This window comes from Vombatus ursinus, unplaced genomic scaffold, assembly GCF_900497805.2.
Source record: "Vombatus ursinus unplaced genomic scaffold, bare-nosed wombat genome assembly UNPS02014932.1, whole genome shotgun sequence".
NCBI classification, from domain to species: domain Eukaryota; kingdom Metazoa; phylum Chordata; class Mammalia; order Diprotodontia; family Vombatidae; genus Vombatus; species Vombatus ursinus.
Genome location: NW_020954710.1, coordinates 4,615,421 through 4,641,536, shown reverse-complemented (window position 1 = coordinate 4,641,536; position 26,116 = coordinate 4,615,421). Strand labels below are relative to the sequence as shown.

Genomic DNA, 26,116 nt, shown 5'->3' with positions numbered 1-26,116 from the left:
TTTTTAAAATTTTGAGTTCCAAATTCCTTCCCTCCCTCCTCCTTGAGACAATAAGCAATTTGATACAGGTTACACATATGTAATCGTGCAAAACATAGTTCCATATCTAATTCCAATCTTTAAAGATACCAAATAGATTCTGTTGGGTTACACTTGCTGAGAATCCTCTCATGCAGTATATCCCTTCCTTGTACATAATCCTTAGAACTGCTGGATCGGGGCAGCAGCTGTCATTAGGTGATGCCCACGTAATGTCCTTAGGTGGGCCCCCCCTCCTGACCTCATGTTGCCCTTGTACAGGTCAGGCAGCGCTGGCTGGAATGGGGCTGGGGGACGTGGCGGAGGCGGTGGCTGCAGCTTCAGGTGGCCCTGTGTTTGCAAGACCACAGGGTCCTCTCTCAGGTATCCGTGACCACCAGGTGACGACCCTAAGACTGGGGACGGTGTGTAGGTAGTTCAAGGCCTATAGGACTACATTCCGAGCACCCTAGCTGCATTTTCACCAGGACTGTGCCCCTCCAACCACGCTGCCCCCTGTTCCACCCAACGCATAGCAAGGAGAGGCATTAGTTTCTGTTGAGGTGGTTAAGGGAGTTCAAAAGTTTTGTTTCAAGCCCCAACTTCATTCCTCAGATGCCACCCAAGATTGTCCTGATCACAGAAACAGCTGCCAACAACCCTCCCCCACTCCATTCCAAGTCTTATTCAAGGCAAGGGACAGATGCCTGGCTAGTGCGTGGTAGTGCACCCCTTCCATTCTGAGCAGTTTTCCTATAGATCTTTCTAGATATTCTGGGCTAATTCCGCCCTGGGTGGGCTAGCTGCCCTCTTGGGAGTGGAGGGCCTTTTTATTTAGCTTTCCTAAGGGGGAGGGGCTGGAACTCAGCTGTTGCCTCCTCTTGGCATGGACAGGCTGACCCTGAGGCTGGGCAGGGCGCCATGGACCAGAGTAACTAAAGATAGGGTTTCATTTCTTTTGCCCTCCCGCCCTTGTTTTCAGGCCTTTGGAAGATGGCACCAGTGCTGGGCAGCCCGGGTGCCCAGGAGAGGAGGTACCAGCTAGTGATCACGGGTCAGCACGTGAACCGTTAGGCACAGCATGTAGGGACGGAGGGCAGGCCCTGCCCAGCTGTTGTTGGTGCTTTCCTCAGGCGAGGATATCCAGCCCTGCCCCCATCCTGTCCCATTCCACCCACCAGGGCTGGGTAGAGAAGAGCCCAGCAAACTCGTCTGGTAATGCTTTTATGAAAAACAGCTCTCAGGGGCAGAGACCCTGACTTCAACAGATAATAAAATACCATTCCTTTCCCTGCCTCCTCCTGGCTTTTATCTGCCTGAGGGCCCAGCCTATTCCGGTCAGATCTGGAGCACTGTGTTTCAGTGCTGGGGTCCACATTTTAGGATTGACATTTAACCAGAGGGTGACCAGGATGGTGAGGGGACCAGTAACTTGTCATGTGATGATCTACAGAAAAAACTGAAAACTTGGGAATCGGAAATATAATAGCTACCTTCAAGTGCTTTTATGTCGAAAAGGAACGAGCCTCAGAGGGCAGAAACAGGAACAATAAAAGGCAGATTTAAACTCGTTACAAAAACCAAATGGGAGCTTTCCAAGGTGACTGGGCAGCCCAGAGGTAGTGACTTCTAAGTGGTCTGGGTCTTTAAGCAGAGGCTGGGGAGGCTCTAAGGAGGGTTCTGCCAGGCTGGTGGTCTAAAATGACCACCAAAGTTCCCCAATTCTGATTGGGGGAGCCCCCTACCTCCAAGAAATAGGCAGAACTGGGGCCAGGCAGTGCGGCCGGGAGTTAGGTTCTCCCCCTCCCCAAGTAGCCCTCCTGTTTCTGCTTTGCAGCATCTGCTTCCTTCTGACCATCCCCCGTCCCTCCCTCACGAGGTTTTCTTTCTGCTGACCCAGCACTGGCTCCAAGACAGCTGATCTCAGCTATAGAAGGGGAGCCTGGAGGGTGGGGTGGGGAGGATGGAGACAGGCCTTTCCCTTAACCCTGTCCCTGCCACATAGCGTGATTGACCCAGCAGTGGAAAGTGCTAGTTACTGACATTCATTCACTTACAAGACAAATATCTTTAGAAGAAAGAGGAAAAAGACTGAGTAGGTCAGACCTGAGCTTGGTAGAGGAAGAAGAGGGTAGCCAGTGCTGGTGAAAGGACTCCCTACGAGAACACAGGCAGGCCCATTACTGGAAGAGGAAGTGAGGGCCCCGAGGCTGCTCCAACCATGTGACTCACCCCTCTGCCCTCAAGGGTCATCGACTCTTGCTTCTCCTCTACCTCCCTAAGGAGGAAGATGAGGGCAGGGGCCCCAGGGAGGACACTTCTGAAGGGACTTGAAACTCCATAAGGTGTTTTCTTCCAAACCAGGAATCTATGGAAACAAAGCAGCTTATGGTAGAGATAAAAGAAGGCTAGTGCAGTGGACAGAGGGCCAGTCTTGGAATCAGGAAGCTGAGAGGCAGAGTCCACACTGGGAGTTTCCCAGACAGATTAAACACAGGTCAATCAGGAAAAGAAAAATGGAAGTAAATATGGAACCACAGCCTTGACCAAGGCTTCAATAGCAGAGGGTAAGGACGGCTTACGGTGGTCATGTGACAGCCCGAGGTTCGTGTGCTTGCCTAAGAAGGCAGAACAGTTCTTGCTTGCCTCTCCTTTCATAGATGGGGAAACTGAGGCAAGAATTAGGCCAAGGTCCCTGAGGCAAAAGGACCTCAAAGTCTAGCATCCGTGTGTCCAGTCACAGTCCCATTTCTCCACACATAGCGGGGCATTTCCAGTTTCGTCTGGGCCCTAAATATCAGTATGTGGCCCAGGAAGACAACAGAAGGACAGTTTCTTTGGAAGGCCCAGCTGGCTAGCCAGGCACTCTGGTCCAGTGCTCACAGTCTCAGGCCACGTCTCCTCACCAGGAAAACTTAAAGGTGGCACTGGATGGCCAGTGCTTCTCCATGGCCTCGGGTCGAAGGATGGAGTTACTCCCCAACAAAATTGTAGTGTAGGGGAAAGCCCCCCAAGGCTCGAGTGCAGAACAGACTGGTTGAATCCAAGCACGAAGGTCAGCAACCAGCCTAGCAGCCATCACTGGGGGAGGGATGGGGATGGGAGCCAGGGCGTGTATGACGGGATGGGATGGAGAAGAAAACAGCTGGAGAATCCTTAGAGAAACACAGGGAAGAGAGGAAAGACAGGATGCCAGGAAGACGGCCCACTCACTGCGGGGCTGGCTTGCTGAGGAGCTCAAAGGTGTCTTCTAGGACCTGCCACAAACAGTTGTCCAAGGGGAACTCATTGTCTACTAGGTTGACCAGATGATAATTGTCATGGATATACTGGATGATCATCCGTGATGGGGATTCCTCTTCATACAGCTTCCCCCATTGCTCAATCCACAGGGCAAAGGCCTCATCCTAGACACACACACAGAGACAAGGTCAGCGATAGCTGTGCTGGGGTCAGACAAGAGGCGGGGCTCACAGGCTTTCTCTCCTCTTCATCCCTCTCCCTCTCCCCTCCTCACCCCCCCCACTTGATTTACGGGATGTCTAAGAGCAAAGCAAAATGAATAAGAGCCTACAGGGCTTCAGCTAAAGGGGAAATGCCACTTCTGGCAGAAGACACCTTCTCAAAATGCCCTTTGACCAGGAGAGAGAGGCACGGACAGCCCCAGGAATGGGGTTGGCTAGGAAGCCTCACGCGGCAGGTCAATTGAAAGCAACTCTGCAGACAAGTTTTCACCAGACTAGACACATATTATGCATCAGCTCACCTTCTCCCCAAGGACAGCCAGAGAAAACACTGAAAGTCAGTGCTCCCCACCTTGGAATGTCTGGTAGTCTCCATTAGCCCCATTTGAGTGGTCATCAATGACACGGACCCAGAGAGAGAGAGATAGCTATAGGTCAGGGAGGTGGGGCAGAGACCTCCAATTGTCTTTACCTTCCAAAACATGAAACTGACAGGATCCACCACCGTGGGCTGAATGATCTCCCGCCCGGGGAAGATGCCCCATGTCACAGCATTGGGCTGAAGGTCAGGGGCATTGGTGATGTTCTCACCCTGTAGGAAGAAAAAGGAAATGGCAGAACTTGGGAAGAACATGAGGACGTCAGACACCTTGCAGGGACCCTTTCTTCAGTAGGAAGGAGCACCAGAGGGCCCTGGTGCCACTGACGGGTGAAGCCAATTGGATACTGGACCATGTCTGGGCACCGCCATGCTAGATTCTGAAATCACCCCTTCCCTCCCTTACCTTGACATTGACAATGTGGTAATTGACACGGAGCTCATATTTCTTTAGCACTTGGAGAAGAGCTGCCACTGTTTCACTGGAGGTAAAGAACTCCAGATAGGCCTGTGGGAGAAAGGCAGGCATCACACAGGTCACTAAAATACCCCATTCAAGGACCTGGGGAGCCCCACAGAGATGAGCTAAAGTGGTCTCCAAATGGCACAGGAATGCTGACACCCAGAAACCAGGTCAGATCACATCAATGCCTATGATATTAGCATGACATACAGCCAAGAGGTGATATATACTGGGAGAGAGAAGGGTCCTGAACAAGGGGTATTGGAAGGTATATGTGCTGGGCGGGATTTGCTACTTCTTTCCCAATTGGTGATGACTATGAAAGAAGTGGAATTTGAGGGATCAGCTGAGTAAAAGGAGAAAAGTCTGACTTGCTGGGGTGGGGATGGTAGGACATCTCCTGAGGATATATTGTAATACCTTGAATTTCTATTATTTACTTTCAAGTCTATGGTTTCTTTTTATCCCCAACATCCCTGGGAGGTAGAAGCAGACTTCCCAATCGCAATCCCACCACTATCATTTCTAAAGCCCTATGAGGTTTACAGAGTAAACCTGTCCCTTACAATAACCCTGTGAGCTAGGTTGTATAAATATTGTTCCATTATACAGATGAGGAAACTGAGACTCAATGAGACCAAGTGGTCATATAGGTGAGTAAACACTAAAGTCAAGGAACCTGGATTCCTATCCTGGCTCTAAATTGGGTGCGTCTTCCCCAAACTGTACCACTCCTTATTCCTGATGAAAGATGTCACCTCGGGGGAAAAAGAGAGAGCCTGGGATGGGGGAGGGGGCGGAAGGCTACCTGTTCTTTCTGAGCGTTCAGCGCTCAGACCCTGAGTCACAGGGGAACAGGGAAGGCCCTACCTTCTGGAAGACATAGCCACCACTGGGGCCCCAGCCCACAATGGGGTCAGTGGATGGCTTCCCGTTGATATTAGGCTGAGAGTTGATGGTGAGGATGCCTCGCTGATTCACCTTCTGCAGCTCCTCTTTCATCAGGCTGGTCTCCGCTGCCAGAGGCTCATCGTTCCAAGGTAAGCAAGTCACCTGGGCAGTCAGGCCGTAAGGTAGGGAGAGCCAAGGGTATGAACAGGCATGGCGCCAAAGGCTTCCCAATCCACCAGGCAATCCCTAACCCTCCTTCCCCAGCCCCAGCCTGCCCAAGGTATCTGTGCCAAAGGATCCCATTCCATCACATCTTCTCCAGCAGACTGCCCCATCATCCCCCTTGCTTACTTGACTATCTTCCTGGCTGCTGGCTGCTTCCCTAAGGCCTAGAAACATGGCTATGTCTCCCCTGTCCTCCAGAAACCCTCACTTCATTCATCCACTCCTGCTAACCATCTCTTTATCTCTTTTCCCCTTTCTGACTAAATTAGAGAAGGCTGTCTGCAATCAATGCCTCCACTTCCCTCCTCTCCTTCCCTTCTTAATTCTCAGCAGTCTGTTTCTGTCCTCACCCTTCAACTGAAGCCAGTCTCTCCAAAGTCACCAATGATCTCTTAAGTGCCAGATTGAATGGCTTTTTCTTAATATTCAACCTTCATGGCCTCCCTGAAGCCTCTGACACTGTCACTGTTGACAGTGACTTTTTTGAGAGTCCATCTTCTCTAGGCCTTCTCCTGGTTCTCCTTCCCCCTGTCTGACCATCCCTTCTCAGTCTCCACTGCAGCCCAGGTCATACCCCTCCTCTCCTGGTCCTCTTCTCTTCTCTCTCTATACTATTTCACTTGGTGATCTCTCTCTCTCTCTCTCGGCTAGACAATGGGGTTAAGTGACTTGCCCAGGGTCACACAGCTAGTAAGTGTTATGTGTCTGAGGCCGGATTTGAACTCAGGTCCTCCTGAATCCAGGGCCGGTGCTCTATCCACTGTGCCACCTGGCTGCCTGTTACTTGGTGATCTCATCAGTAACCATGGATTCAATTCTCATCTCTATGCTGATGATTCTGAGATCTGCTTAACCATCCTAACTTCTCTCCTGACTCCAGCCTTGCATCTCTAACTGCCTATAGGACACAGCAAACTAGAGGTCCCACAGACATCCTAACTCAACATATCTAAAGCTGAACTCATCCCCCCCCCAAAGACCCCCCCCCCTCCAACCTCCCTATTTCCGTCCAAGGCCCCCCCCCCCAGTCACCTAACCTCACAGCCGAGGGGTCAACTTCCACAGCTCACCTCCCACATCCAATCTAGTGCCAAGGTCTGGTGATTTCACCTTTGCACCATCCTTCAAATTTGCCCCTTCTCTTCTGACACAACCCCTATCCCGGTGCAGGTCCTGATTACCTCATCCCTGGATTACTGCAATAGCTGCTAGTGGGTCTGCCTGCCTCAACTCTCTCCCCATGCCAGTCCTCCCTCCAATTAACTGCCAAAGTGATGTTCTTAAAATGCAGATCAGACCAGTCACCCCCCCATATAATAAACTCCAGGGGCTCCCTGTCACCTCCAGAATTAAATTTTAAAGTCTTCCATTTGGTATTCAAAAACCTTCAGAACCTGCCCCCTCCTATCTTTCCAGTCTGACCCCTACATACTCTGCCATCCAGTGCCACCGGCCTCTTGGCTGTTCCTTGAACAAGACAAGCCACCTTTCAACTTCAGGAGTTTCCCCTGGCTATCCTCCCTATCCTTAGACTTTTTTCCCTCCTCATCTCCACCTCGTGGCTTCCTTTAGGTCCCAGCTAAAATCCCACCTTCTACAGGAGACCTTCCCCAGTGCCTCTGAATTCCAGGGCCTCCCCTCTGCCAATTCTTTCCTATTCATCCTGTCTCAAGCCTGTTTGTACAGAGTTGTTTGCATGTTTGTCTCTCCTCCATTAGACTGTGAGCTCCTCGAGGCCAGGGCCTGACTTCTGCCTTTCTTTGTATCCCCAGCACTTAGCACAGAGCCTGGGCGCACAGCAGGGGCTTAATAAAAGTTTAGTGATGGCCTGACTGACTGAAGACAGCATGTCTACCCATGTATTTCTTCCTAAGAAGCATCAGCAGAGATGCCTAACTCTGCCAGCCCCCAGAGCCCACCTCTGTAGGTGCTTCACAAAGCTGACCTCCTGGTAGAGAAAGGGCAGGAAAACAAGCTGTGACGCCACACGCCCCAAGCCCGGGGGCAAGAAGGGGGACAGCCGGGGCAACTGAGCCCAGGCAGGGCCCCAGCTAAGGGCTCCTGCTCTCCCCTGCGACTCACTCTGTGGCCGCTCTGATTGGGTTCCCCAGAGAGATAGTAGGCAAACACTTTGAAGACGCTTTCTTCGCTGGTCAGCTCCTCCCCCCACATCTTCAGCAGCTCTTCCCTCGGGCACTTGCTCGTCAGGCAGAAGAGATAATAGTCCTTCAGCTCGCCAAAGGCCGGGGACGAGGAGTTCCCCCTGAAGGACAGAGCAATGGAACCATGGCACGACGCAGAGGCGAGAGGCGCCAAGGCTGGGGAACAGGGAGAGGGGACAACATCCACCTACCCAGGAGGCTGCCTCCCCAAAATCCATCTTTGGTTCCCAGGACCCTGTCCTTCCCCTGGAAAACAGCACTCAGCTGTGAATGAATCCAGGGGAAGTCCTCCTTCCCCAGCCTCTTCCTCCGACTCCCCAGAAGTGCTCACCAACGGCCATTGGGGAATTCATCCCACGCTTGGGTTCGGTAGATGTAGCTCTTCGGTCTGGAGGCCCAGAAGATGGGCCGGACGTCCTCTACTCGGCGCTTGGGATGGGCGCTGACAGCCCACGGCAGAGGCCGCCTGCAAGGGATGAGGACACGGGTCTGAGGGGACCAGCCTGGTGGAACCCCCTCCTCTGCCTGCTTCACAGCAAGAAGACATGGGGAGATCTTTATCAGAGGTGGCAAGATTTGGCTCCAACCGCTCATCCGCACGGCTGTCCGGCGGCCCGGGCCTTCCTGCTAGGCCCATAGCAGCAGCACGACTGCCCGCAAGAGTCCTCTGAGTGCCCTCACGTCCCTCTTTAGCCCGCCATGCTGTACCTGGGATCCTCGTTCCACATGCCTAGCCTCTTCAGCACCTCCACGGTGGCCACCTCCCGGTTGAGGGTGTAGAAGTGGAGGCCGGGCACCACGCCGCTAGCCAGCAGCTCCTGGCACATGGCCACAGCCAGCTCAATTCCATAGTTGCGGATGGCGGCGTCGTTGTCCTTGATCGGCTCGATCACGTCTTTGATTTCTTGTGGCACTTCCAGCTTGGAGAGCTTCACCAGCTGCCGCAGGGAGTGGTAACCCTGTCCAGGACATCAGGTGCGGGACGTGAACCCCGGTGTGCGCTTGCCCACCCCTCGCCCCAAGCCTCGGGCATTTGCAGTCCCTGAGCCTACGGGCTGTGTAACTGGGAGAGGGGAAGCCAGCGAAAGCCACTACCAGACAGGAGGCGGTTCTGCCTTTTATTGTTGGCTAGGCCAATTAGCGGCTGCAATATAGCATTTCCACTGCAATCACAAGATAGGGCTGTGATAACTCGGTTCATTATCACAGCATAACTGATAGCAGTCCAGCCCCACTTTACAATCCATCCCTCAGAGGCCCGTCTATTGCTCTGTGTGACTCATGGAGCAAGCCACAGTCTCCTCTCCTGGGCTCTTTAGCGGATAGAGGCAATAATCCCCTTGTGGCAAAAAAGTCACAGGGGCAAGTTTACTGGTTTGGTGGCCCTTCTCTCCTCCTAAGCGGGCCGGCCCGTTTTGTCTCAGAGGATGGATGGGAAGGAGCCAAAGAAGGAAGGAAACACGCATTTATTAAGTACCTACTAGGTGCTAGACGCTGTGTTAGGTGTTTGTTTGTTGTTTTTCCAAAAATACGAATCATTTGATCCTCACAACAACCTTGGGAGGTAGGTCCTATTTATCCCTATTTTACACATGGGGAAGATGAGGCAGAAAAAGGTGAAGTGACTTGCTCAGGTCCCACAGCTAGTAAGTGTCAGAGGCCAGATTTGAACTCAGGTCTGTCTTCCAGTCACCAGGCCCAGCACTGTATCCACTGAGCCACCCACCTACCTCTAGATGGAGAAACCAAGGGCCTGGAACAAGGGCGGTGGATCAGCCACCAGCGTCATGGCTGAAACACAGGCATCTGGGCCAATCCATGACCTGGAGCATGCAATAAACTGAGGCTCCCCTGGCCGCCACTGCCTCAGCGGGTGGAGGCGAGGCCCCATCATGCACACACAGCACTTTAGGGCTGGCCCATCTTTTTCTACACAACCACCCCGAGAGATAAGTAGTTGGAGGATTACCATGCACACTCTAGACAGGAGGGAGCTCAAGCCCTAAGAGGCTCGTGCCAAGGCCTGCCTGAGGCCTAGCCGATGTCTGAGGCAGGCTGCCCCAGCACCAAACTCACGAACCCGCACCCCAGGAAGCCCCTGACAAATGCATGGTGTGTTGGGCTCCATGTCCGGCTTCTGCCAGGTCACACTGCTCCTGGGACTGTGGATACACTATAAAAGTCAGCCAGCCCAGGGAAGCCAAAAGGCCAATGCTCAAGACTCCAGGCCTGGCCACTCTCCCTCACCCACAGAGATCAGCAAATTGCCCTATCTCTGTGTGCCTTGCTGGCATCACCGGCCACGTTGAGGCACTCACCTGGATGGGGAAGATTCCAGGAAGGATGGGACAAGTGATGCCTATCGCTGTACAGGCTTTGACGAAATTTAGAAAGGTGTCCACCTGGAAGAAGAGCTGTGTGATGATGAAGTCGGCCCCTGCAGACACCTTCTCCTTGAGGTGCTGAAGGTCCTCTTCAAAGCTTGCTGCCTCTGGGTGACCCTTGGGGTAACCTACCAATGGGAAAGATAATGAGGAGGTGCTACCCCTCTAGTCAGGGTACCACACATCTAACCACGGCGTCATCAGTCCTCAGAAATCCCTTAGTTCAACCTGGGATCCAGCTTCCCAGACAAGGGCTCCTCTAGACCAACGTGATGAGGCGATCAAGAAACGATGTCATATCAGGAACAATTTAGTCTGGAGAAGAAAACCCGGCTACTTAGAAGGAGCGAGCGAGCCATCTTCCAACATTTCAAAGGTTTGTCATCTTGACAAAGTGTCTTCCCAATGCCTTGTGGAGTCCGACGCAATACTCATTTACTGAACGTGTTCTGTGTGGTCGGCACAGTGCTCGACGCTGGGACTAACTCTGTTTTTCCAAAAGGCAGGTTTTAGAACCCTGCACCCAAAATCTCAGCATTGGGAGGGGCCTCCGAGGCCATCTAATCTCATGGAGGACATCCCAGCCTTCATTAGGAGACTCCGCTGAGGGGGGACCACAGTATCTCAAATTCAACCTGAATTCATTTCCCTCTAGACCCACATTTTCTCTAAACTTCACTATCTCTGGGAAGGCCCACCCCTCTTCCAGGTCACCGAGGCTCGCCAGCCTTGACATTCCCCTTCTAACTTTGGAGCGTAACGTGGGATAGAGCCGGACTCATAGCTGAGAAGACCTAGGCTCCAATCCTGCCTTGAGCAGATACTAAACTAGCTGTGTGACCCTGGGGAAGCAATGCAGCCCCTCTGACCTTCAGTTTCCTCAACCACACGTGAGGGGGCCAAACTCAGCGCCTCTGGGGTCCCTTTCATCTCTCGACTGAAAATCCTATGAACTCACCCAACCAACCAGCTGCCAAGTCCTCTCCATTCTACTTCCTAAGCTCTTCTCCTCTCCATCCCTCTCTTTCTATCTCAGGTCAACATGAGAACTCTGCCATGGCTGGAGGTATCCAAAAAGGGACTGGGCTGTCTCCAGAGTAGGGCGCTCACCATGGATGGCGATGGTCCAGCAGAGTCTGGGTGGGAAGTGATTGGCAAGGCTGGAGAGAGGAGTGCCCAGGGAAGGCTGCACTACATGACCTCTGAGATTCCTCAACAAGCTAAGACGCCAGGAAGCCTGGCCCATCGTGACCTTGACCTGCTGTGCATGGTGTTCTGATCACCTGAGGTGACTTTCAGTGCCACCGAGGCAGGGCGACAAGTCTGGGGAAATGACTGAAATTATGACGCATGTGGTTTAGGGATGGGCCCTTCCAGTGAAAAGGGTCTTGAAGTAGCAGAAGGCTAAGAGCCTTTTGACAAAGAGCCAAGAACTTCCAGGAGCTCAGGGCCCCTGAGGAGGGACAAGGAAATTCTAGGGAGAATGAGTGTGAATAAGAAGGAAGAAAAACCATCCCCAGGGGAAGGAGGGAATGGTGGTAGAATAGCATCACCAGGACTTGTCCCCTATCCAAGGTCCTCCATCCTCCTGCCCGCTTATTGAGCCCAGCCACTCCCATCGGCAGGGCCATGGACTCACCTGCTACACAGATGTCAAAGTAGTCACCAAACTCACTGCGGATATGTTTCACCAGGTCCACAGCGTGGCAGAAGCCGTTTTCTTCGTCCTCCCACTCATCTCCCATGGGGTCTGCAAGGTTGGTTGGGAGGCTATTACCACTGAGCCTCACCTAAATGCATTCTGTTCTAGGCAGGCCCTTGCTTCTTTCCCTCTGCCTACCAAGGGGACTGGAACCCCCTGCTCCCGGTACTGACCTGGCTTCTAAACAGACCTGTGCCTGGGCTTTTTCTTTCTAACCCGCCCTCACCTGACCTTGCACCCTCTTCAAGCTTGCCTAAGATTGAGGGTTTATGAGCTAGATGGGGCCTTAGACACCATCAGCTTCAACAACCCTGTTTATAGATGAGAGACTTGGGCATAGTCACCAGTGGCAGGAGGACAGCGAAGGCTCATCCTCGTCCCAAATCCCGGGCCTGCTTTTTTATTTGTTTGTTTGTTTGTTTTTTACTACAAGCTGTCTTCCAAAAATAAATTCTTTCCCTGATGTGGAACCCAACCCCCAGGTTCTCACATTGACAGGTTCTCTACTCTGGCAGCCATGACAGCAAATTTGGGGCAGGACCTTTCAGTCCAGGGTTGTGGAGAGAGTGTAAAGACATGAGTTCCTCCTCAAAGAATCCTTCTACATCTGACGGACCTAAAACAAACAGCTCCCCATGGCAGACATCTAGAGGCATACTAGCTATTCTCATACCTGGGTCAAAGTCCAAGAATTGTACCTTCTGATAGGAGAAGAATTAGGAACAGTGGAGAATTGAATGCTGGGGTAGGCAGTTGCTAGCACAAGGGAATATTAGGTGAGTCCTGGTTTATGACTCCCAGGCCCAGAAGTGCCTTGTCCCAGTGACTCTGAACCATGAATTATGCTTTGTGTCTGTACCATGCCTCATATAGCCTCAGCATCAGTACTACCCTGGCAATGCTACTAGCAGGGATGGCACCCTCAACATGCCCTGTATGAGACTCAGAATGCTATGGACATTCAGGTAATGTTAAATAAGCCCGATATAGGAGAAGAGGAAAAGGGGGTGAGAACTCTGAATCCCCTCCCACCCCACAGAACCAGTGAGGACAGAGCTGGTTTCCTACCTCCTCGCAATGCCAAGATATTCTTTAGGCCTAGCCGCTTGGCCTTGTGCAGGTGGCTGGTGATCTCATCCTGGGTCTGGTGACAGCAGGTCATGTGTAGGACTGTCTCCAGGCCACAGTAGTCTACAGCTGTGTTGGCGATAATCATGGATGAGGTCACCTTGTCTGCGCCAGGATCCCCTGCCGGGTGCCAGGTTACGTCCACAAAGAGGGGGCCACCTGCCCCCATGCGGTCAAACCTGTGGGGGTATTTTTTGGGGGAGAAGGTCCCTGGAAGTAGCCCTTTGTGCACTGACCCACCATTTTCCCACAGGCCTTGTGTGAGGGAAACTGAGGAAGATCTTCCCCAGCCCCTCATGAAACCGCCTCATGACCTGACATAAAGAATGTACAGTGGAGTTAACGTGCACGGCCGAGGTTATCGTGGAGACCCAACATTAAGTAACCAATAAACTATGTTACCTGGGAAAGCAATTCTGATCTCAAGGAACATTTTTCTTGAGAGAGGTGTGTAACGGTCCAAGGACCTGATCACTCCTTGGAGACTTACACAACAAACAGGCATTTGGGGCTCTAATCAAGCTCCCACCTTTGTTAGAATGTGTGCGTATCCAGGACCTGAGCGCTCACCAAGGATATATATGTACACAAAACAAAATATTAAGATTGTTTCTCCCTGGTTTACATGGATATAAAAGGGGCATCTGAAAGGGAATTTTTTGGAGTACCCTGATGTCAGAGATAGGGATGCTGATTCTCTATTGTTGTTGATCAAGGGCGGAAAGCGTGCATGGTCCTTGTTGTTTAAGTGCAGGACACTGCTCTTTTGGCCTCCTGATCAGACCTCTTGATCACCTCCAGTCTCCCTGGTCTCATAGGTATTTGAGCTCTCCTGGTCAGTGAGTGTGTATCCTTTCTTTTCTTATTCCTCCTTTTCTTAATTTTGATTATTACTTATTGCGTTGAATGTTATTCTTATCTTTATATGCTTGTGTTGTTTTAATCATTATTAATCATTGTAAAATAAATGTGATTGTTAAGTTTATACTGAGTATGTGTCATTATATCTTGAGGTTCAAACCTAAAGTGAAAAAAACTGCACAGTTCGTAATCCTTTCGATTACACCCTGCCTACATGGACCTAGGATTTGGGATGATAATAACAATGATGATGACAATGATACCACCACCAGCTGGCATTTGCACAGCACTTTGGACTTTCCACATAGCTTCCATATCAGCTTAGGTCAAGGGTAGGGGAAGCCCTAGAGCAGGAATGAGATCCCAGGGGCCCTCCCAGGAAGGGAGAAAGAGAATGCAGCCCAGCTCTGCCAGCACAAGTTACAAGCCCTCCTTGTGCACAGAAGCATTGCTGCAATCATAATACGTCATGTCTCTCACCCAATCTATTGCCTCTCCCAAGCCCCATTGCCTGGATCTAACAATACCCCCAACCTGGCACCCAAAGGCTCCTGAGCTTGTAACTGAATAACAAGGAAAACTGTTCATAAGACAAGTCTTTATGATTCTTTGTCCCTTTAAATGTTAATAACCTGGAATGTTATTTGTTAGAAAAGCAAAATGTCATGGCACATGAAAGTACAATCTACAAAGTGGGTTTTTCGTAATAGATAATGCAAATTTCAAGATTCTGATATCTTTTGTGAGGCAGCGGTCAATCTGATTTTCTAGCTCATTGAAAACATTTTCCAAGTCACTAACTTGCAACTTCCTAAGTTGTACTCATGAGCAGACTCCAAGTTCCTCCAAAGAATGTGGCTGAAGCAAGTCAAACAATGTTATGAACATGCTAACACTGAGGAAGGATCTCAGCTTGCTCGCCTCCCCAATGCCTGCTGGCCAAAGATGACCAGCCCAGACTCCCTGAGGCCAGCCCAGCCCCCTGGTCCTCCAGCTCACCTAGAGATGAGATTGACTGCTCCCTGGGCAGTTCGAGGAGGGAAAAACTCCAAGGAGAACCACTTGTCCCCTGATTCCATCCTCCGGTGCATCTTCTCTCGAAGTCGCTCGTGCCGTTCAGCGTCCAGCACTGGAGTGGAACAGCGGGAGCTGTCTTTGGAGCCTTCACTGCCACTACTGCTGCCCTCCAAAGAGCTGCTGCTGCGAGCTTCGTTCGCCATGGCTGGATTCCTGCAGCTGGGGACGGGAAAGGGACAGAGAGAGCATGGAGGTCACCTGTGGCCAGGCAGCCAGGTTTCCAATATACCCAATCCTGGGCACCTGGGTGGAAGAGAGTTCAGCCACGGAGTGACTGAATTTTTCCTTCAGGAGGAAGGGTATTGGAGGGGGAAGCTGACACTGCCTCTGCCCTGGGGTAGGTCTTGAGATTTCTTCTAGACCGGCCTCAGTCACCGCTTGGTTCTCTGCTGTTCCCCCAGCTCCATCGCCCACAGGCCCTTTCATTTCCTCCCCTCAGATTGTCTCCAAAACAGGCACACTACTCTGCAGTCCATAAAAGGCTCGAGGGCTAATCTCAAAGCTACCTGATAGAAGATGGGACGGAGAAGTACAAGCTACCAGTCTTCTGGGACCCCTTTCCCAGGGACCAAGAGCAGTGCCCATGAGGGCGGACCCTGCCTCTGGGATGTGACATGTATGGCAGCTCAGCCATGGAAGAATGGGCAAGGAGCAAGGAAGTCAGCCCTGGGTCTTTCCAGCTGGGCTGGCCGGCCTGGGCGGAGCAGTGACAAAGGAAGAGCTCCAAGCCAGTGCCTGGCTGGAGGAGGAGGGGGCAGGAGGACGAGGGGCGGGGCTGAGGCCAAGGGGGGGGGAGGAAGAGGAGAAACCTCCTGGGGAAAGCGGGGTGAACGCTAGCAGAGGGGGCTGGTAAGGTGGAGGAGGAGCCCTGAAGTTCAGAGGCACTGGTTCCATCTATTGAGAAGAAGGCAGTTGGACTGGCCCTTCTGGTTTCCAAGAAACATTTGCTGTTTCTTGGAAGGATGGTGTACAGGAGTAGATGAGATGAGAGACACCCCGCCCAGCCACAGGGCTTTTTTTTCCCTATGCCACCAAAATCTGTCTGTTTAGGGTACTTGGCACATAATAACGGCTTCATAAAGACCTGTGGATTTGTTGATTTAACCAATTCACAGTAAATGTTGGCACCCTATGCCTTAGATCTAGGATTTTTGTCCAAGTATGCCCAGAAGTTGGTGACACCAGACAGATTTCAGCCTGACAGAAGGAAAACACTTCCTAATGAGAGCAGCCCTAAAGTAGAACAGAGAGTGACTTTCTTAAGAGAAGACTAGACCAGAACTTGTTAGGAATATTGCAGAGAACATTCCTGTTCAGATATGGGATGGATGGAATAAATAATTTCTGAAAACTTTCCAGACTCTTAGGATTCTGGGATTTTTGTATACAATGACTGAATATCAACTGTGTAAAGCCCTTGCTAAGTATCACAGCAACCACAAACAAGATCCTTGTGTTGAGTTTAACTGGAGAGACTAGACACATATACCTGAAAAAGTCAATACAGACAGGACTCAGGCTATAAAAATCCATAGCCGGAGAGGGTGAGGAAAGCTAAGTCTCAGGAAATAATCCACAGTGCAACTTGACTGTGAGCGCTGAGGGAAGGATACCAAGCAGAGATGTGTAGATCAGCACGGAGAAAGGAGGGTTTTCGGCCCCTAGGTGGAGGGACTCACCTAACTAGTTTCTGTCTTCCCAGTGGTGACGGGAGTCTCCAACAATGATTAGGGGAATGCTGAGTTTAGCACCCTCCTCTGCTCCCATCCATCAATCGAGCCTCACAAGACTGTAGCAAGGAAAGCACTCTAACTTCAAAGCCTTTTGTAAATGGGAGCTATTGCGATCAGGGCTCGCCAGGAGTCAGCTTTCATCTGACATTGGCTGGATCCTTCGAATTATTCTGCCCACAGACACACAACCAGGTTTTCCAAATAGGAAGAATCTTCCAAATCTCCTCTAGAATCACAGTTGTCTTTTGCCTCTCCTTGGAAGTCCAGCACCTGGCACATAGCAGGTACTTAATAAAATGCTTGTTGATTTGACTCCCATAGTATTTGATACCTCTTAATAAACTATGAGATACAAAGTAAAAAGTGATTTGTGGAGTCTTAGCTCTCCTCCCTCCCAACTACACATGCCTTAAAGGTAGGTATCTAGGCTCGCACATCTTTGCACAAAGTTTCACATGCAATTATTCACTTGGGAAACATGCAGCATTGCAACCTACTCTCTTTATTTCCTACCTATTTAAAATAAGGCCATGCCCCAAAACAGCAAGAGTTAGGGCTATGTGCAGGGGTGTGCTGGTAAATGTTTAACAACCAGTTTGTTTGTTTTTTTTAATGCATCAAGAACATTTTCCCCATCACTTTTTTGAGTCTAGGAGTCAACAAAGTAGTAACTCAAGCCCTGATTTGTAATGGCTCAGGGCTGGCATAAGCTGGCTTTAGCATTCACCCCATGTTTATAATCTGAGTTTCCATGGACACTTCTCATAGGAGCCCTGTGAGACCAGCTTCCCAGAGCTTTGGTCAAGTTAGGTTTCTGGGGACTATAGAATGAAAGAGCAGCAGGGTGTTAAACCCCACTTCCAGCTGCCTACTTTAATTTTCCAAAGGCGTCAGGTGAGGAAGCTGGTTTATGAGACTGTAAACCTATCAGGTTTTAATGACTCCTTGGTGCCAAGAGCAATCTGAAGACAAGAGTTAGAGCATGGTCACGTGGGGGCAAATGTACACATCCCCATGCTCACTGGCTCCACAAAGATGAGAAGCCAATGTCAGCTGTTTTTCTTAGGGATGAGAAGAGAGACAAGAGGACATTTTGGGACAAGGCAGACCGGGACTCTTCCAAACCCAGACCAGGGCATAGTGGGCCATATTCCAGCCTCTTCATCATATTAAATAATAATAGCTAACATATATGTAACATTTTTGAGGCAGCTAGATGGCTCAGATAGAACACTGGACCTGGAGTCAGGAACAGCAGAGTTCAAATCTAGCCTCAGACACCTAGTAGCTGTGTGACCCTGGGCAAGTCACTTAATCCTGTTTGCTTCAGTTTCCTCATCTGTAAAATGAGCTGGAAGAAAAAATGGCAACCCACTCCAGCATCTCTGCCAAGAAATCTCAACTGAAAACAACTGAACAAGGCCCTAAGACTTGAGTTCAAATACAACCTCAGACATTAATTAGTTGTGTGACCCCAGCCAAGTCACTTAACCTGTTTGCCTCAGTTTCCTCATCTGTAAAATGGGAATAATAGTACCATTTATCTCACAAGGTTGTTGTGAGGACCAAATGAGATATTTATAAAGTACTTAACAAAGAGCCTGGCACATAGTAAGTGCTATATAAATGCTATTCTTTTCCCAATCAGTAAACAAGTATTTATTAAGTATCTACTAAGTGCTGAAGATTAAAAAAAAAAAAAGCAAAAACAGCCCCTGTTCTCAAGGAGCTCACAGTCTAAAGGGGGATAAGGTACCAATAAGTCACATATGGAGCAGACAGATGGTAACATCAGAGTGAAGGCATTAGCATTGAGGGGGAAGGGACCCCTCTCCAGGCCAAGTGCAGGGTATGTGATGGATGTACCAGGTGAGCAGGCTCCAGGAGCCGAAAGCAGAGTATGGGGTGAAGAGGAGGAGGTGGCCCATTGAGAATCTAACTCTTGGGTCCAGATGAAGGGTCTAGGTATGGGGAGAGGGTCCAGCATGGACGGAGCATAGAGACAGCCATGGGAAGGACCTGGAGGCGTGGAGGGGAGCGAGGAGCAGCATGGGGGGATAGGTAGAGGGGGTTGTAAGGAGAACAACAGGAATCGTAGGGGGACAACAGGGAGGATAGGCAGGAGGAATCGTGGGGGGATAGGCATGAAAGGACGGGCACAGACGTCGGAAGGGATCCAGCACCAGATAGGAAGGACAGGAATCAGACGGGAGACTGAGGGATCGTGGTGAGACAAGCATGGGGGATGGGGAGGCATCGTGGGGAGACAAGCACGGGAAATAGTCGGGGGATCGTGGGGAGACAAGCACGGGAGATGGGGGGCATCGTGGGGAGACAAGCACCGGGTCGGGGTGGGAGGGACAGGCGGATCGGAGCAGGGAAGGATCCTGCAGGGAAGGGGGTTAGGCGTGTCGTCCTTCCTCCTTCCTCCCTGGTGGGCCTCACCTCTCCGGCAGCTTCCAGTCTCGCACCGCCGCCGCAGCCATGACCGTGAGAAGGTGGGTGGTAGGAGGGCGAGCTAGCCCGCCAGGGGGCGGGGATTGAGAGGGGGCTGGGCCAGGAGGACCCACGCACCGCCTCCTCGCCCCAGGAGCCCCGCCCTCCGCCTTCCCCTCTTCCTCCCACTTCAGCCCGAAGCCCCGCCCCTCCTCCACTAATATGGCGGCGCCCATGAGGGTGGTGAGTCCACCGTCACATGTCACGGGTAGGAGGCCGACCGCCCCTCCCACGCCCCGGCCGCCCCCACGTGACCCAGGCCGGTCCAGTCACGTGAGACGCAAGCTTGCGCGCTCCTCGGGCGGGGCTGGGGGGAGGGGGCGCCGGGTGTCTGGACCGGGCAGAAGCAGAGGCGGCGGCCGAAGATGGCGGGGTGCAGGGGCGTCCTGTGCTGCTGCTGCCGCTGGTGCTGCTGCTGCGGAGAGCGCGAGAGCCGCACCCCGGAGGAGCTGGTACGGGGCCGGGCGGCGAGGCCGGGCCGGGCTGGGCCGGGCTGGGCCCAGGAGGGGAGGGGACGGGGCCGGGCCTGGAGCGTTGCTAAGGGCCCGGCGGTTACTAAGGAGCGGCGGCGGGAGGGGGCGTAGCCTAGGACGGAGCAGCCCCTCCCCATCCCCTTCCCCCTCCCCCTCGGCCTGCACCCCCCCAGCCCCACATCTCCCACCCCTCCGCCTTTATCCTTCTTTCTTTCCTAAGCGATTGTGAATGAGACGAGTACGAGGCCAGGCAGGGGCCTCCCCGGGTGACCTTGGGCAAGTCACTTCCCCACTCTGGGCCTCAGTTTTCCCATTTGTAGAACCAGGGGCCGGGCCAGGTGATCTCTAAGGGCCCTTCCAGCAGGGCTTCCCCCAGGTCTGCCATTGCTCCTCTCCGCGTCTTTCCCAATCTGTGCGTCACACTTGGAGGGAGAGTGCTACCGCCCCTGCCCTCAGGGAGCTTACGTGCTTTCCTCCAAATTGACTACCTTTGGCCTCTCTGAAGCACTTTCCGCGTCCTCGTGCCTCCCTAGAGACCAGCCCCTCCTCGGGACCCTAGAGTTTCCCTTCCCTCATTTCCCCTCTCTCGACCTCAGTTTCCCCATCTGTAGAAACGGGGTCAGACTATCCACTACGTTTTTTATAACTTATTGATCTTATCCTCCAACACCAAGGGTAAACTTCACCCCCCCTCCCCCCCCCCAATAATATACTAATAATATACCTTGTTCTGGGATCCTTTTTTTGCCTTTTCACTTGTTGAATTCTTGCCCGCCTTTAAAATCCAGCTCAAATACCGCCTCTTCCATCCATGACTCCCTTATACTCCCGGGATTTAGTACAGTAAGGGACCTCACGGGTCTTAAAGAACCCAAGACTCAGAGTCTTGCCCAGAGTCACAGTAGACAGAAAGCCCAGCTCCCCCGCCTCTGGTTTAAGCTCCCTCCACACTTCACCATGCACCTACCTCTCCAGAGCACTTCGATGTTACAGCTCTCTCGGTTATTTAGCATTCCTTATTGTACTGCATGGTTATAATTAGACCCAGACAGTAAACTCCTTGTGGGTAGGGACCCTTGTTTTATCAGATCTTTGTTTCTCTTTCAATTCTAAACCCAGGGCTCAGCCCTTAATAAATACTTGGTTTATATTATAATGCCAGTAAAAGGAGATTAAATAAAGTTAATTACCCCCATTTCAAGAAGTATGATTCCTTCTTATCTCAGGTTGAGTCAACTTAAACCTCATTGCCAGCTTGGAACCTGGGAGTGTTTTTTAGCTGTTGCCCAAGATAGAATGACCTTTGGGTTTTCTATGCATAGCATGACTTTCTGAGAATTCTGGATCCCTGCATTCATATTCATTTTAATTGAAATAAAGACAAAAAAATGAAACAGCCCCTGCCTTGGAGGAATTTATATTCTGGGAAGAAGGGGGAATAGAGCATGCACACAGATATGGAAGTACAAAGAAATTAGAAACAAAGTATTAATCAGCCAAGTTGCTTAATTTTCAAATCTTTCATGAGTGGCATTTATCAGTTTTCATCTTTGAACAGGTTATTTACACCTAGTAATGGCCTAGATGCTTTAAAGATAACAGATCTCCAAAGAACTCATGTGTATTTTCACTTTCATTTTGCTTAAAACTTTCTCTTTGGGGTATGTTTTTATAGACTATCCTTGGAGAAACTCAGGAAGAAGATGATGAGATCCTTCCCCGAAAGGACTATGAGGTGAGGTTCTAAAATGGTTGTTGGTAAGTAAAATATTGTGTGGTCTCCTCAGTTCTGATCAACACACAGTTAAGTTGTGCTAGAAATACTTTAGAGTAAAAAAATACTTTTAGAAATACTTCAGATCCTGGTTTTTGTTGCTCGTTATAGGACTTTGAGTAAATCACTTCTCTTACCTTTAATTTCTAAAGCTGTGTAATTGGGAAATAAACTCTTTTTCAAAAAAAATAAATTTATTTTTAGTTTTCAACATTCATTTCCATAAGATCTCGAGTTCCAAATTTTCTCCCCCACCTCTTCCCTCCCCTCCACCCCAAGATGGCATGCAAATTGATATGAGCTATATATACACAGATATATATATATATATATGTATATACATATACACACACACACACACATTCATATCAAACCTATTTTCACATTAGTCATGCTGCAAAGAAGAATTAGAACCAATGGGAGAAACCACGAAAAAGGAAGAAACCAAAAAAAGAGAGAGAGCAAATAATATGCTTCGGAATACATTCAGACTCCATAGTTCTTTCTCTGGGTGTGGATGGCATTTTCCATCACGAGTCTTTTGGAGTTGTCTTAGATCCTCGCATCGCTGAGAAGAGAGAGCTAAGTCTGTCAGTGTTAGTCATCGCACAGTGTGGCTGTTACTGCGTACAGCATTCTCCTGGTTCTGCTCACTTCACTCAGCATCAGTCCATACAAGTCTCTCCAGGTTTTTCTGAAGTCCACGTACTCATCATTTCTTACAGCACAATAGTATTCCGTTACATTCATATACCACAACTTGTTCAGCCATCCCCCAGTTGATGGGCGTCCCCTCAGTCTCCAGTTCTTTGCCACCACAGACAGAACTGCTCTGAATATCTCTGTCCGTGGGGGTCCTTGGGAAATGTGTTCTTGCGGGACCGTCTTGCAGGGTCACCGTGAGGGGGTTGGTTGTATAAGTGTGAGTGGTGCTGGCAGGGAGGGCACGGGAGCATCTCGGCGGCACGGAGGTGGCCTCTGAGAGGTGGCCCGAGATGAGCTCTGGGGGCCGGGACGGTTGCTGTGGGGAGCGTGACGGGGATTGATTAGGGAGGAGCAGCAGGAGGGCCCTTGCTGGAGGAGGGTATGGCTGAGATGAGGGCCAGTATTTGTAGTGGTTTCTGCACAGCTTGAACAGCCTCCACTGGTCCCACGTTGGTTTTAAGTAGGTGACGCTAGTGGATAGCATTCAGAAATGGTCTTTAAAATAGAAAATCTGTGGCTTCAATCCCGCTCCCCCACCTGCGTTTGGACTCTCCCCTCTCTCAGTCAATGACCCCCACATTTACAGGACCCAGAGAGAAACCTGAGGTCACGCGGAGGTCAAGTGACTTGCCTGAGATACGCCAGGAATGACAGGGCCAGGATTCAAACCCAGTTCCTCTGACTTCAGAGCCTGGAGCTCTTCCTCCTGTACCATGTGGCCCCATGGCTTATTAGGTACAGGGAGAGGGAATGCTCCTTTGTCCCAGCCTTCTCCCCAAACTCTTCCTGAGCATCCTCTCCAGTGCAGCCAGGTGAGTCTTAGACTTCACTGACCCACAGATTGTGGAGAAGGGAATAATTGAGGAAGAGTGGGGGGGGCCCTTTCTCTGTACCACGGGATACATACAAGGATAGGCAGCTCACTAGGGACTTGGGACGTTCTCTTGATGTAGTCGCCACTTCTGTTCCTGGTCTGGGTGGCCTCTGTCACACTGACTTCACCTCTTCTTCCATCAGTCCCAGTCACCAAAGTTAGAGGCCCAAGTTGAGTCGTCTCTAGTCTCGACGTCTTAGCCTGATTGTGGTGAGACCCCAGCTCCTCATGTGTCGATACAGGGGTCACCTCTTACAGTCAGTTGCACTTGCCCCGAAGTTGTTGGGCAGGGGTCCTCGGTCATACTTCATTGGCTCTCTGTTCACTGTGTCTCATATAACAGACAGGAAGTTTCATTGACTAACAAAAAAAAAGAGAACCCCAGAGACTTTTACAGCCCTAGAAAAATCTAATCATTCCTGCTTTTTCACAAATCTGTTTCTCTGTGAGAAATTCCCCTGAGATGAAACATCATTACAGAAACACCCATTGTATCAGAATATATTTGAAAATTGTGTTGTGAAAAGCAAAAGGAATTTCTGTTGACTTAGGCAGTAATAAACCCCAACTAATTTTTTTTTTTTTGATTCTTCTATGTAGATCTCTGTCTTTGGTTTCTCTTGGAATTTCCCCTGCCTCACAGTGTCTGGACATTCCACAGCAGGTCACCTTTTCAGTTTTGCCCACATGCCCATCTCCTGGTTTGTTAGCACTCCCGCCCTCAGTGTGAGGGGTTCCTTTTCATAATTAAAGACACTATTCTGAACAGCTTGCATTCTGAGTTGGAAAACTCGAGAGGGACATGCCAGCAGGACACATCTTTGCCTTTGGCTCTTGCCATTCTCTAAGGCAGCTTTGCTCAGCCCTGCTTCTCATCACCTGGGTCCTCATCCCAGCCCTTGCAGCCCAGGAAGGGCAGGCTTACCTGGGCCTCTCGAATTGTCCCATTTACAGCATGGACATTTACACATAACTGTTTAGTTATGTGGGCCATATGTGTCCATTTGTGTGTTTTTGTAACTTTTGATGTTTTCTGTCTTACCCCTTAAGTTTCTAGCTTTCTGTTGAACCCAGTTAAATTCAGTTACCTGAGGTTTGTTTTTTTTTTGTATTCTCCCATTAAGGGTCAAGTAGAATTTTTGATTGTTGTTATGTTTAGCTTTTATGAACACATTTCTAAAATGCATAGTCATTTTTCTGGCTTAGGAAGTAGAATATGCTAAATATTATTAAATCTTTCTTTGACCATCTTGCAGAGCCTCAGAGCTATTGTTTTCAGCATTGTTTCTCACGTACAGTATTTTAGAGGATATTGGAGATTGGACTGAATCAAGCCTCCTTCCAGGAAGTGCCCTCGAAGTTTTAATTTTGTTTATTTTAAAAAATAAATACTTTCTCTGAGTTTGCCACCCTTGGCAGGAGGCCTTTCCAGCCTCCCAGCCCCTCGTTGTGCTTTCCCTGAGCAGTTAATGCTCTGTTTACAAAGTAGCCATCCAGAGTTTGCATGTTGTCTCCCCTGGTTGGCAGTGAGCTCCCTGAGGGCCCGGACCACATTTTTTCCTTCCTTTGTATCCCCAACACTTAGTAGCATAGTGCCTGACAACAGTGATTGTCGTTCAGTTGTTCAGTAATGTCCAGCTCTGCCTGACCCCATAGACCGTCATGTCCAGTGCTGCCCACAGAGTTTTCTTGGCAAAGATGCTGGAGTGGTTTGCCATTTCCTTCTCCAGTGGTTTAAGGCAAACAAACATTCCATGATTTGCCCAGGGTCACCCAGCTAGTAAGAGTCTGAGGCCAGGTTGGACTCCAGCCACCCAGCTACCTCAGTACACATGGTAATCACTTAATAAGTGCTGGCTGACTGACTGGCTTGACATCTTCCTGTTTATTTTCTTCCCTAAAACCTGACTACAGAAGAAAACTGGTTAATTGAGGGTACCAACTAATTCATTTTAAAAAAAAGTTATTGACATCTTTTGGTTTTATGTCATCTTCATTTACAAATAAATGTCTTCCTCCTCTCTTACCAAGTGAGCACTTTCTTGTAATAAAAGCTAAAAAAAAGAAAGGAGGAAAAAGAACTCAGCAAAACTAGCCAATACATTAACTGAATATGACCATAATTGCCACATTCAGTGCCCTCAGTCTCCCATCCCCACAAAGAAGAGAAGGAAGTTTTAAGATTTTGCAAAAATGTTAAAAGGCCAATTTAAAATTTTCTTCTGAATTGTACAATGCTAACCCAGAATTCTCTAGAAGTTCCTTTCCAGGCATCGTGACTTCTTCCTGTAATGTTTAGACCTGGCTGTAATATTTTCCTCACGTGTCATTCTTTCAGAGTTTGGACTATGACCGTTGTATCAATGACCCCTACCTGGAAGTGCTGGAAAGCATGGATAATAAGGTAGGGTGCGATTCCTTGATTTGTCAGGGATTTTCAAAGGCCTTCGGGTACTTCCTCTTTCTGTTGTAAGTATTCCCCTTTGCTTTGCTATGTTCCCCCCAACCCATCTTGAGGTATTACAGGTCTTACCAGATCTTCATCTTGCTAACTAGGGCCTTCTCTCACATTCATACCTACCTGGTCCAGAGCCTTAATAAGTGATCCTAGTACGTCCATCATCTTTTCTTTCCATACTTGCTGTCCAGATGGAAATTCATCTAAAATCATTGATGTTTGGATATTTGTTTCTCTCATCTTTTTGTCAGTATAATTGTGGTTTTGTTTTTTTTAAATGAGGCACTTTTTTTCTCTACACAGAAAGGTCGAAGGTATGAGGTGGTGAAATGGATGATGGTGTTTGCTATTGGAGTCTCCACTGGCCTGGTAAGAAAATTGGACACAGGAGTGAGCTTAAGTGGGAGAGTTAGCCTCGAACCAGTGAGCTAAGGCACAGTGATAGCCTGTCCCCGGTTGTGGGTTTTGTAGTCCCTGTGCTTTCTGAAATGGATGGAGTTATCTGCCTAAAATGTTGTACTACTCAGAGACCTGCCCTGCTCAGCTGTGCCTCGAACATTATAGCATTTCCTAAATGCTTGTTGGCTGGGGAATAATGGCATTATGAGAGCAGTATCAGGATCTAGGAGGGATTGAGGTGTTCTAGTTCTCATCCTTCTTACTGCAGAATTATGGCCATTTGGTTCTAATTATTTTTCATCTTGGCCAAGATGATTCTGTGAGTGGAGTCCTTTTAATTTCAAGGATTATTGACAAAAGTCATCATTCACCAACATTTGAGTGCTGTTGATGATGCAGAAATAAGCAAGATCTCATTCTTACCTTAGAGTGTCTGTGGTCTAGTCAGGA

The 26,116-nt window shown here is 49.9% G+C and overlaps 2 protein-coding genes across 6 annotated transcripts in view; one reads left to right on the top strand and one right to left on the bottom strand.

The window, feature by feature from the left end:
• Positions 1-29: 29 nt before the first annotated feature.
• MTHFR (methylenetetrahydrofolate reductase) lies at positions 30-19,005 on the bottom strand. 3 transcript variants are annotated; one of them, XM_027843846.1, is made up of 12 exons: positions 18,933-19,005; positions 14,677-14,913; positions 12,757-12,995; positions 11,626-11,736; positions 9,921-10,114; positions 8,311-8,561; positions 7,934-8,068; positions 7,523-7,703; positions 5,195-5,377; positions 4,268-4,369; positions 3,955-4,074; positions 30-3,425 (listed from the first exon to the last, which is right to left on the bottom strand). In XM_027843846.1, the coding sequence occupies exons 1-12, from the start codon at positions 18,971-18,973 to the stop codon at positions 3,228-3,230; spliced, it is 1,992 nt and encodes a 663-aa protein (XP_027699647.1). In that variant the 5' UTR covers positions 18,974-19,005; the 3' UTR covers positions 30-3,227. The 3 variants fall into 3 exon arrangements, with proteins under 3 accessions (XP_027699647.1, XP_027699646.1, XP_027699648.1); XM_027843845.1 differs by lacking the exon at positions 18,933-19,005 and adding an exon at positions 15,261-15,388; XM_027843847.1 differs by lacking the exon at positions 18,933-19,005 and adding an exon at positions 15,261-15,384 and having other exon boundaries at positions 12,757-12,885.
• Positions 19,006-19,347: 342 nt separating this feature from the next.
• CLCN6 (chloride voltage-gated channel 6) overlaps positions 19,348-26,116 on the top strand; it is a 33,830-nt gene continuing 27,061 nt past the window's right edge. Inside the window, exons 1-4 of one of the 3 annotated variants that reach the window (XM_027843946.1) lie at positions 19,348-19,435; positions 21,132-21,191; positions 25,148-25,213; positions 25,571-25,636. In XM_027843946.1, the coding sequence (XP_027699747.1) occupies positions 19,349-19,435; positions 21,132-21,191; positions 25,148-25,213; positions 25,571-25,636 (279 nt within the window). In that variant the 5' untranslated portion in view covers position 19,348. Of the gene's footprint in view, positions 19,436-21,131; positions 21,192-22,521; positions 22,748-25,147; positions 25,214-25,570; positions 25,637-26,116 lie in introns of those variants that run through there. The other 2 variants (XM_027843947.1, XM_027843945.1) reach the window with 2 other exon arrangements.

Excerpts from the sequence above, each read along its gene's own strand:
- MTHFR (XM_027843845.1), bottom strand. The coding sequence starts at position 15,388 with ATGGCTGAGCTGCCATACATGTCACATCCCAGAGGCAGGGTCCGCCCT. Across the intron at positions 10,115-11,625 it reads CTTTGACATCTGTGTAGCAG|GTTACCCCAAGGGTCACCCA; the intron begins GTGAGTCCATGG and ends TCCCATTGGTAG. Across the intron at positions 5,378-7,522 it reads CCAATCAGAGCGGCCACAGA|GTGACTTGCTTACCTTGGAA; the intron begins GTGAGTCGCAGG and ends CTGACTGCCCAG.